The following is a 12342-nucleotide window of genomic DNA, read 5'->3' on the forward strand; positions in this document are numbered from 1 at the left end:
AGCATATGAGTAAAAACGCAATGGAACGTATGGTACGTGTTCCCCAATGTGTGAATAAAATAATTATTTCAATTTTGCACGAAGTGACTCCCTTCTGAGCACCCTCCGTATGCTTATTGTAAATAAATAAGCTTTGTGAAAAGCTAGCAACTCTCAGCCCCCCTCCCCGTTTTTTTTCTTGTCGGAGTTAGAACAGACCTTTCTGGAGCATAGGTTTTTATCTCCTGCCTTAATTTACAGAGATACGAAGTTTTTTTTAACGGTTTAGCACTCTTTGACCCCTTATAGTAATATTGTCCTTCAGCCCAGTAGGGAAAAGGGTGGAGATAGCCCTTTCTTGATTTACTTGATTCATAGGTATCTACTATACTTTACACATAATATACAGTATATCATGTGTATATAGTTCTAGTTCTAATGTCTTGCCTACTTCAACAAAATGAAGATCAAGTTAGGCAATTTATGATAGGAATTGCATGGCTGGGGGGGGGGGGGGGGGGGGGAGGAGATTAGTTATATCACGGAATTAGATTTGCTATCAAAGTCCGTGGTTATATGTACCTGACTGAAGAGTTGATTGCAGATTTAAAAGAAGATATAGTGTAGCACTAGTGGCCAAGTCTATAGTATATCCCCTTTGGTTCGAGACAAATCTTGCGCTTGAATATAAGATTCTGATCCTCAATAATCGTCAATGGATAAATGTAATAAATAGTGTTCAAAATCAAACTGTAGCTTTCAGATATGTGTTGAATGATTTGAACTATGTGACCCCTTACAACTCCGAGGGAGGGGTTAGGAGGATCAATCCAAATCGGGAACCGTCGGCACTTTCCGTAAACGAGAAAATAGTATCCCGATTGGAACAGTCCCTTTGTTGAGTATAAATTGAAAAAGAACATGTTTCTTAGGAGAAATTTGATGTTGTTACGGAGGACGGATATCGAAGACAGACGATGTAATACGTACGATAGACGAATGGCAATCAAAATAGTTCACTTGAGTTACTCGGGTTATCAAAATCTACAACATAATTAACGGTTTAAAATAAATAGCACAGAATCGACTAAAAAGTTTGTGGATTTGAAGGTATTATTTTCATTTGTTTATCTTATCACAAGCGTAACAGTTCAGATAGGATGTAAAATAGCAAAGTCCAGACCGATCCCTGTGTATGTGTCTGTGACTAAAGGGAGATAAGTCATGTTTTCGAAGCATAACAAACGATTTTTATAACAAAATATTTGGAAAGTTGGGGGAATTTTGTTTTTCTTTTAAACACTGATAGTTTTATATTTTGTTAAACTGCGGTCAGCTCCTTGTGGAGGATATTATACTGTAAATTGCCTGAAATTAATTACGTTGTACGTGAGCAATATCTGATAAATTTTATATCTCCAATACCGCTTCATACTATAAGAGCTTAAAGAAATACTGAAGAAACTTATGTATTATATGACGTGAACTTTTGTTACAGCCTATATTTGGACCTAAATTAAAGTGTTCAGAGTAATTTTACACGATTTCGAGGTTTCAATCAACTTTCGGTATAAAAATGCCACCTCAATATATATATATATATATATATATATATAATATATACAACATTTGATATAGCGCCCTATCTAGCTAACATAAGCCACTCTAAAGCGCTTAACAGTACATAGATATACAATTGTATACAGTCAATACAATTAGCATATATATTAATCAATACAATATTGAGGATTTCGCAGGAGCTGCCTTATCAGGCGCTAACTACTAGTCCTATGCCACCTGGCTAATATCTCCCTATGTGTGTATGCCTGTGTGTGTGCTGGAGATGTATTGTCTCAATGCTGATATATACGAGTACATATCACCATTGGGTGTCTTTTTTACCAAATGTAAATTAAACCCATAAAACTTGTAATATTACTCTGAACACTTTGGTTTAGGTCCAAATATAGCTGTAACAAAAAAGTCCCTGTGCTTTCTTTAGTCTATATAAAATCGTAATGTTAACTCCATTTTAGAGATTACTACGGGATGGGTCTCAGTCTTTGTATGCGGGTTTTGTTGATATTTTGAAGTCTCCCTTCTTTCTTCTCATTCTTCTTTTTTACATTCATCTTTGTTGGTCGCCGTGGCGGTGCTGTGAAAAGCGCCTTCACCAAGATCGCCTTACAGCCAGACGACCCGGCGGCGTTCGATTCCCCGTTCGGACATGAAAATGTATCGGGTCGTCACCTGTCCGACCACGTGGGTATTCTGGGTTTGCTACTTTCTTCCATAGCAAGACATTCTGAACACCAACAAGAGCGATAAGAAGAAGCACGGACTTATAATGCAATGGTTGAAGTTAGAAAGAAAAAAATGAAATTGCTGGGAAGAATAAATTTTGTTTTTAAACAGTGTATGGGATTAGGCTATATTCAATCAGAGACACAATGGCTTTATACGTCTCTGATTCAATCAATTTTTTGGAACACTTCGTGTTGTTTAATAAATTCTTTCTGTTTATAATGAAACATAGTGTTGAGTAAAATATTTCGATTATATATAATAATAGGTTTTGTACGTTTGTTGGCGAAACTGCAATGGTAAGAATGAATGGAATGATGACCATTTGAAATAGACATAGCCAAATGCTCTTCATATCCGATATGTAATTTATGTATATGCTCGATGGTTAATGACGGGAGTCCGCTCATGTTCTACTTTCATTTTCAACAAAACCAAATTTTAGTGGTTTGACCGAACTAACAAGCTTGTTCGTGTGAAATCAGAAATATATTTATTAGGGACCTGAATTTCAGTGCGGTGTTCTGGTGAGTCCTAACAAAATCAACACGATGCAAAATGTAAACATTCGATCCATTCATAAAACATAGTTCAATGGTGATATGTTAAGGAAAACGTAAACGCTATAAGGCCGGAACGACTAAGGGGCAGGAACTACTAGGGACGGACCGGTTTGGGGCCGGAACTACTAAGGGGCCGGACCAGGACAGGCCGGAACGACTTGATATCGTTTCACAGAATACGTTTCACGGTAGCGATATACAACTCGTATACGTCATAAGGAACATCCGGGGTTGTGTGGCAGTTTGTCACGTGTCTACCTCGTTTCCATCCTTTACAAACCAGCTCGTGGGTTTGCCGGTAGTGACTGTCCATCCTCTGATCTTGAACAGCAACGGAAAGCAATCAAGGTTTGTATTCCTCAAATTGAATGGATATTTCAATTGCAACAGCATAGACTATTCAATCATATTCCTTTCATATTTTTGTTTTGCAGCTGTTTTCATATTGATAAGATTCATGCCTACCATTGTACAACCTACACTTGACATGACATTGAAAATTTGCTCTGCTGTAAAACGAAATTTGAACACATTTGGCAAAGTGATTTATTAAAACATGGCTAAATATACGTATTGTTTTAATTAAATGCGTTTTTATTTAATATTCCATAACTGCAAACTTATCTTTTTCCGTTCTCCAGCATTTAGCTTCAACATGACCTTGTCAACTTGTCCGTGCAATGATTTCGACTTTGGTCATTTAAACTGCAGTATCTTTTAGATTTAAAATTAAAGACTGAAAATAAACGTTATCGAATAAACTTAATCATTGGTATGTGATGTTAGAGTACAGCACATAGTCTTGTTGCTATGGTAAGAATATGCTGTTAGCAGGTTTGGGGGGTCATCGGGCCCCTCTCAATAAAAGTTTCCTCTAGCATGTCTAAGCCCCAGACAGGACCTTTAAGACATGATGATACAGTTGTCAGACGGTCTGGTGTTGGGTCAAAGCACAATTTTATGCCAAAATTACTTTTGAATATGGTTTTGCCAAGTTTTTGTGTGCTGACAAAAGAAATGTGATATATTGACATAACAAGATTTAGTATAGATTTTCAAAACCGTACATAACAAGTTAGCCTTATCCACCTTGGACGAAATCTGCCAAACTTTCCCGATTCGGCTTGGTCAGATAACTACATTAACAGGATCATGTGAGTAACATGTTTCATGTAGTGACCATGTTGGATCGTCTTTCAGGGTGTTCTTATGAACTGTTTCCTTGGAGCATATAAACTATAATGCACAATGACAGCTTTTGTTTTCGTTCAATACCTCTGAGTCTTGCAACTGCACCATTTTAGTAGTGGAACGTTAATGATATCTGAAACATAAAAAACAATTGATAATTTTATAAAACAATAGCATTTAAATTATCCAAGAGGATGCCCTTATTAGAGGAGGTACAATCATTAGGTCAAGTACAGAACGTACACATTATTAAATGTATTCTGTTTGTATCTTTCAGATGTCGAAGAAACTTGGGTTTGCGGAAAATTTCGCCCTTAGTGGTGCCGCTGCTGTCATTTCCAAGACAGCTGCAGCCCCAATTGAAAGGATCAAGCTGCTTGTTCAAAATCAAGAGGAAATGTTGAAAAGTGGTCGTCTGTCTGAGCCATACAAAGGTATCATCGACTGCACTGTCAAAACATACAAAAATGAGGGGTTTTTGCCATTCTGGAGAGGAAACTTGGCAAACTGCATCCGATACTTCCCAACACAAGCTTTAAATTTTGCATTCAAAGACAAGATCAAGATTATGTTCAAAGCCTCCAAAACTGATGCATATGCAGTGCAATTTGCAAAGAACATTGCATCTGGTGGTGTTGCTGGAGCGATGTCCCTCTGCTTTGTTTATTCCCTTGACTACGCCCGTACCCGTCTGGCCAATGATGCCAAATCTGGAAAGAAGGGCGGTGAGCGTCAATTCAACGGCCTGGTAGATGTATACAAGAAGACCTTGAAAAGTGATGGAATCGGTGGTCTGTACAGAGGATTTGTCATCTCCTGTGTTGGTATTGTAGTATACAGAGGATGCTACTTCGGATTCTACGACAGCCTGAAGCCAATTCTCTTAGGCGACAATGCTGGAGTCCTAGCTTCTTTCTGTCTTGGCTATGTGGTGACGGTCTCATCCGGCTTGCTCTCCTACCCCATCGATACCATCAGAAGGAGAATGATGATGACATCCGGTGAGGCTGTTAAATACAACGGCTCAATTGACTGTTTCAAGACCATCCTGAAGAATGAGGGATTCATGTCCTTGATGAAGGGTGCTGGAGCCAACATCCTCAGAGGAGTTGCAGGTGCTGGTGTACTGTCTGGCTTTGACAAATTCCAGTCACTTTACATCAAGTGGCGTATTGGAGATAATTAAGTACAATTAGGACTAGTAAAAAAAAAATTGAACTTTTTCTCACAGTGACATCTTCAGAGAGGAACAACTCTTTTGAACACCCAATTTTCCAGAACTGTATCTTTGTATTTATAGTGCTGTTTGAATTTCGATAACAACAGAGTGTGATATTGTTGATTGGTAATTGATTAGATGCATACAAGTTACTATGTTGGAACAGTGGACCTGATAAAAAGCGATTGTTTGATGATAATCAAAATTGTGTTGTGTTTGTATTTAATTAAGGCTAGTCTCGACTGAAGGCATGGCATCGGGGGTCAACTTGGTCATGTAACAACTTCAGAATAACTGTGAGACCCAGGGTCCACTTTGTTATTTTATGTTTATACTTTATTAGGGCCAAATGTGTTAAAATGTTTACAAACTTCTGAAAAACCAAGAACTCGAGTCAGAGGCAGATAATACATGGCATTTGATTAAGATGAAGGAATATTAATCAGCTTGACCTACTTTTCAATGTCACAAGGGTCAAATATATTATTCTCCAGAATAACAAGGATACCTTTGTGATGGGCCAATAGCTTATGATAATGAAGAAACTTATGTAGACCAGCAGTGCAAAACCTTTTCGTTTATGACCATGATCACGATCACTGCAAGGTCATCCGAGAGTACGAACAATTTTGAGGATACTTGCCTGGGACTAGTAGATACTAATCATCCACAAAACCGAAATAAAGTTCTGCTAGTACGACAAATACAAAATGGATCAAGCCGACAACATGATCAGTCTATATTTCATTCACAGATAGATGTTTTACTTCAAATTTAATAACTAAATGGCTTAAAAAAAATGAAACTTAAACCAAAAAAAAGTTCAATTAAAAAACATCCTCAAAAGTCGCTAGTAAGTCCCTAAATTTCACTAGCCCAATCTGCAAATCCGGTAGCATTGGGTTAGTGGATTTTTAAACCCCTGGTCATTGATAAAAAAAACGAGAGGCCTCACCTGGTACTTTATTTTTCAATTTAAAACCCGAGTACCATACAGGTTTATCAAAGGAGTACAATGAAAAAGTTGCAAGAAGAACTACATATAAATCTGTTTTGGTGGGAAAGACACCAAGAAAAGGAGAATTCCCTTTGCCCGAAGATTCTAGAGAACAAGCTTTGTTAAAATCCCTTCAACGGTACAGAAGGAGAAGGATCTTGAATGTTTTCCTCTATTTCCCCTAATGGGCCCTCCCCCCATCTGACACAATTTGGTCAACATCCTTCTATTAGTTGAGAAGAAGGAAGATTTTATAAGATTTTCCTATTTGGCCCCGCCCCCAGGGGGACTATACCCTCCGTTTATACAAAACTCTTCGCCCAATGATGCTCCAGACCAAATTTGGTAAAAAAAAAGTTGACGGACGCTGCGTCATGGCATAAGCTTAAAACATTAATCATATATAATTCTGTATGACAAATAGCATACAAGGCCTTTTGGTTGAGATATACTGAACAAAAAAAGAAACGCACAATTAAATTATGCAATCAATAGCCTGTGATATTTTGGGAAATTCTATAAAATTTCATATCAATATGAAGGCACAAATACTGTAGAAGAAAAGTCTGTAGTTACTCAAAGTGGGATAACTGCAAAAAAAACAAAATGATACTTCAGTACCTGGTGTGGGCACGTTTTGCACGAATCCCTGCACAGATTCTCCTATGCATTGAATTCATGAGAACATTTATTCACCTTAAGGGAATGTTGTTCCATTCTTGTGTTAATGCTGCGATCAACTGGGCGCGGTTAGTTGGGGGGTTTTGACGTTTCCTAATATGCCTGTCCAGCTCATCCCACAGATGCTCAATGGGAGACATATGGGGGCCATTCCAGAGGCTGAATGTTGTTTGCCATGAGAAAATCACGACAAACTCGAGCAACATGCGGTCGAGCATTGTCTTGCTGGAAAATTAGGTTATGACATCTTAGAAGTGGAAGGACATGTGGTTGGAGGATCTGGTCTGTGTATCAAATGGCATTGAGGTTATGATCTAGGACCACTAAGGGGGATTTTACTCCATGGGAGATGCCTCCCCAAACCATTATAGAATCCCCACCGAATCAAGTTCACAGATTCAGTATCAAGAAGGACAATACAACTCATGTTTAGTGGTGCCTACAAAATATAGGCGACGAAGTATATGATATACACAGTGAACTAAGGGCCATAACTCGGGTTAAGATACAAGTATATGATATACACAGTGAACTAAGGGCCATAACTCGGGTAAAGAGACAAGTTTATAATATACACAGTGAACTAAGGGCCATAACTCAGGTTAAGAGACAAGTATATGATATACACAGTGAACTAAGGGCCATATCTCGGGTTAAGAGACAAGTATATGATATTCACAGTGAACTAAGGGCCAAAACTCGGGTTAAGAGACAAGTATATCATATACACAGTGAACTAAGGCCCATAACTCAGGTTAAGAGACAAGTATAGGATATACACAGTGAACTAAGTGCCATAACTCGGGTTAAGAGACGAGTATATGATATACACAGTGAGCTAAGGGCCATAACTCAGGTTAAGAGACAAGTATATGATATGCACGGTGAACTAAGGGCCATAAATCGGGTTTAGAGACAAGTATATGATATACACAGTGAACTAAGGGCCATAACTCGGGTAAAGAGACAAGTATACGGCACACTATAGCTACCATCAAATGAGGTTCTTGCACAAACTTTGCCAATTTTTGGGAGACAGTTTATGAGACACGCCCTGGATAAAGAGACGCACGTTAGTCAAAGAGCCATAACTCTTTAGTTTGCCAAAGGACTTGATTTGAGGTACTAGCATTCAAAATTGGACAATTAGGTGACAGTATACGAGATATGCCCCAAACAAGTTGATGAACTGACTGACTTAAATACCAAGGAATGGAATGGAATAGTCCCATCAGTAGTACCAGTAGGGGCTTAAAGAACCAGGCATCTTATAGGGAAACCTAACCTTCACAAGGAAAAGCTTACTAAAATGAGTAATTCTAGGATTTGTTTCATATCTCATAAGAAATGGAAACTTGTGAAAATTCAATTTTTATTACTAGTGACATTCATCTAAACAATAAGTACACCAGCAAACACATGTTAACATTGCACAAACAATTTGAAATCTAGTCTTATGAACATCATCTGATGCCAAGTGCTGTGGCCGGGTCCTGGTACTGACACATGATGAGAACGTCCCTAAATTTGTCCAGTAAAGTCACCAAGTGGGCTCTATGGAGATTCTCGTAGTACATGATTTCTTCTATATGATGTTTTCCATTGAAGTATGAGCACAACCTTCAAAACAGAATCAAATGAAAAATTTCATTTAATTAAAGTACTTTTAAAAAACACAAAATTTTCATTTTATGTTAACAATGTTGACTAGTTGGTGATGGCTGATTTTTAATTAAAATACATTTTTTTACATTTTTTTTTAGGTCACCTGAGCTTTAGCTCAAGTGACCTATTGCTATTCGTCTGCGTCGTCCGTTAACAATTTACATTTTCAACTTAAGCTGAAATACTGTCAAAGGGATTTCATTGATACTTCATGGGAATGTTACTGACAGTTCCTTGACCAAGTGTTGTTATTTTTCGGGTCGATCAGTAATCCAATATGGCCACAACGGCCGCCATTTTGAAAAACTATTTCAAACTTTAAAATCAACTTTTTATGGGCCGATTTAACTGAAACTTGGTAGGAATGATCAAATAATGGTCTTGACAAAGTGTTGTTATTTTTCGGGTCGATCAAAAATCAAATATGGCCGCCACGACCGCCATTTTAAAAAATGATTTCAAACTTAAAGTAAATTAAGTTCTCCTGGGCCGATTTAACTGAAACTTGGTAGGGATGATCGACTCATGGTCCTGGCAAAAAGGCGTTTTTTTCAGGTCCATCAAAGATCCAATACGACGCTATGGCTAACAGGTTTCAGTTTTCCATGATACAGTTAAAAGAAATTCATCAAGTTGAGCAGCTGCCTATATGCTGGTACCCAGGTGAACCAACCAAATTTTCAAACAGAAAAACGAAACAAAAACACTACCATTGTTGTACCCCCTTGTACCAAGGCCCTGCTTTGGACCAGATACTAAATGTTTCAACTCCGAACAAGGGCTAACTACCCCCCTGAATAAGATCGTGGTTATCACGTATAACACCACAACTGAAAAATCCTGTATACACATCTGAATGCAGTGAAAACTTACAAAAAAATAAAAATCTGTTATGGATAATGTAGATTTCAACATATAAGATGAAAGATGATGGAAATAAAATTTTCAGCCATTTTCACTGGCAGGAAAGGCCCAGGAGTGCAGTCCTATTATTTTTTTTTACCTTGAAAAGAGTTTCAAATCCTCTGGACTTTTGGCAGCAGGAACATTTAGAACACACTCTCTCTCCTCCTTTGATAAGTGAGACAAGCCGTCTTGGTTGAATCTATTGCCTGCCCTCATGTCCTCCGATACCTGCGAACTATCACTGGCTATTTCTGACGAAGGCGACTTAGAAAACATCGCATTGATAGAGTTTGATCCTATGCTGACACTTTCATCACTGTTTACTGAAGAAAAAAATCACAGACAAATCGTACAAACTGTATGGGTACACAATAAACTCTTTTGTACGTCGTTGCCAACATTTTTTATATTGTGTACTTCTGAAAACTATATATGTTTTGACCTGGTAGCCTCAGCTCAACCGATATCACTGACGTGTGAAGCACGGGTGTTATGGCGACAATATCAAAATATTCACGAGGGTTTTAATTTCACGGAATTAAAACCCTCGCAAATATTAGCAACTATACATTATACAAGAGGTTCAAATCTGCTAAAAGAGGTCATCCATTCACTAATTCACTTAACGGTTTCTCATGAATGTCTTCTTTTTTTTTGCGTTTTAAGAAAGACTGATAAACTGTTAATAACAGAAACAGTAAAACCTTCATATAATGCCCCATCACTTTACACTAAAACATTTGTAAAAGTTGAAATTAACATGGTGTTGGAACTGCTCATGGTTTTTTGCATTGAGAAAAAATTTACACGAAATCATTCACACAGAAATATAATTATATACCGCTTATACATAGGTGTCAGCCTCTGAAACCTCCAATGAGGGAGATCTCCCTCATTCTTCATTTCCAATGAGGGAGAAAGTGCATGAAATGTGACTGATATTGCTTTGTTCGATTTATCTTTCCCATTTTATGTATCAAAATACACTGTAACTCCTAAATAACATTAATGTGATTCAGACACACCTGCTATGATCATTACACACACACTGCAGTTACTAGGAGATCATTTGACCACAGGATGTAGATTTTGAGTTTGTGTGAGTTCGGGTACGAATGAGGGAGTTTTGAGGGAGATCGGTAAATTTTAGACAAAATGAGGGAGTTTTCCCTCCTAATACGGGACGGTTGACGGCCATGCTTATATATATCATAGATATGTATTGAATATATCAATTTCAAAACTAATGCAGAAGTGAAAATATCCACACCGCCATCACTTTTAAGAGTCACTCAGCAAACATTTCTCATGTGAGAAATACAACCTTTACTGATATAAAACTTGTTGCATTTCCGTTGAGGTTGGAGATAAAGACGATCTTACAGTCCATGTCCTATTGAATTTATTAAGCTTGTTCAGTAAATTGATATGACGCCTCCATGTAAGATTCCATTTACCATATAACATTCATAATTTGAAAAGTAACAATAATGCTTTATCAGTTGACTCTTTAAAGGTAAACAAAAAAAGCACTCTGATATCCTAGTTTTTTTAAATTTCTGCACAGTGAAAAAAAGTTTCAGATTATATTTTCTAAAATAATGAAAAGTTTTGAATGCAATGAAAATAATAATGACAAAATTGACATTTCAAATTAATTTTATAGCAAAAACATTAAACTTCATCAGACAAAATCAGTTAATCAAGTTCAAAATTTTGTAGTGGCGTAGGAATAGGTTTTGACCAATCACAGCACCTACACATGTAAAAAAACTCTATTTATGACATAGTAAAATGGGTCAGTTATGTGATAAATAGAGAATAATACATGACCTTTTCCATATCACACCCAGTATCAACCCGAGATTGAAATATCAGCCCAAGGGCTGATACAGGTTTTGGGGTGTGATACGGTGAGGGCTGATATGGGTTTTGGGGTGTGATACGGCGAGGACTGATATGGGTAAGAGCAATTGTGTCATATCGCATATACAAAAAAACCCGTATTTATTAGTAAGTATGTGATAAAACTTATACCATAGATGCATACCTGATGCCACGTCGGATATACTGGACGCTCGTTGCATTTCAGTCCGATTTTCGAAAGCCAAACTCTCATCCTCCGGTAGTATAGGCATGATCCGGCTCACATCCTCCGACGTCTTCTTCTTTCTCCTGGATAACGGTGGCACGAAGAAGATGTAGGTGTGCTGCTGGAAGATCAGTCGGTGCTGCAGCAGCCACAGTACTATCTGTACCTTCTCTTCCTGTAAATCATTACAACATATATCAAGGTCAGGTAAGTAGGAAGCAGCTAGTATTCACCAGGGTGTGACATACAAATGCTACCTGAAGAAAATGCATTCAAAAAGCTATGACCAAAATTGGATCAGTGTCATTTTGATGCTTCTTGTCCTGCCTCACATAACAGAACCTATCGTAAGAAGCAAACATTTACATGTAGATGATGTAAGGCTATTCAAGGAATGCTGTTGGTACTGATGGAATAGAAATTCATTTCTGCAATTATGAGGAACTATTTAGAGTAAATAGATTCCTCTCATTTTCTTGCATACATTCCACAGGTTATATATGTTTTGTTTACATCTGAAAATGTCATTTGTGGACTAAATCTGTTTTTAATTTTTACATCAATGTTTAAAAAATGCTGGACTGTGTCTTTTACTTCTTTCCTGTTTGCACATGTGTGCCAGATGTATGCAAATAAAGACACAAAAACAATACCATACAATTTTATCAATGGACACAATTCAAAATAAATTGTCAGATAAACTATTATTTAATGAAGGGGCACAGCACTGTCTCTAAGGGTATCT

The 12342-nt window shown here is 37.5% G+C and overlaps 2 protein-coding genes across 2 annotated transcripts in view; one reads left to right on the top strand and one right to left on the bottom strand.

Moving 5' to 3' along the window:
- Positions 1-3065: 3065 nt before the first annotated feature.
- LOC110465105 (ADP,ATP carrier protein 1, mitochondrial-like) lies at positions 3066-5461 on the top strand. Its single transcript, XM_021520693.1, has 2 exons — positions 3066-3194; positions 4315-5461. The coding sequence occupies exon 2, from the start codon at positions 4315-4317 to the stop codon at positions 5221-5223; it is 909 nt and encodes a 302-aa protein (XP_021376368.1). The 5' UTR covers positions 3066-3194; the 3' UTR covers positions 5224-5461.
- Positions 5462-8294: 2833 nt separating this feature from the next.
- The window catches only part of LOC110465110 (nitrogen permease regulator 3-like protein), a 31017-nt gene continuing 26969 nt past the window's right edge, over positions 8295-12342 (bottom strand). The window contains exons 27-29 of the mRNA XM_021520699.1: positions 11556-11772; positions 9603-9828; positions 8295-8554 (exon numbers count right to left, since the gene is read on the bottom strand). Coding sequence (XP_021376374.1) covers positions 8398-8554; positions 9603-9828; positions 11556-11772 — 600 coding nt within the window. The 3' untranslated portion in view covers positions 8295-8397. The remainder of the gene's footprint in view (positions 8555-9602; positions 9829-11555; positions 11773-12342) is intronic.

This window comes from Mizuhopecten yessoensis, unplaced genomic scaffold (genome assembly GCF_002113885.1).
Source record: "Mizuhopecten yessoensis strain PY_sf001 unplaced genomic scaffold, ASM211388v2 scaffold11055, whole genome shotgun sequence".
Classification (NCBI taxonomy): Eukaryota; Metazoa; Mollusca; class Bivalvia; order Pectinida; family Pectinidae; genus Mizuhopecten; species Mizuhopecten yessoensis.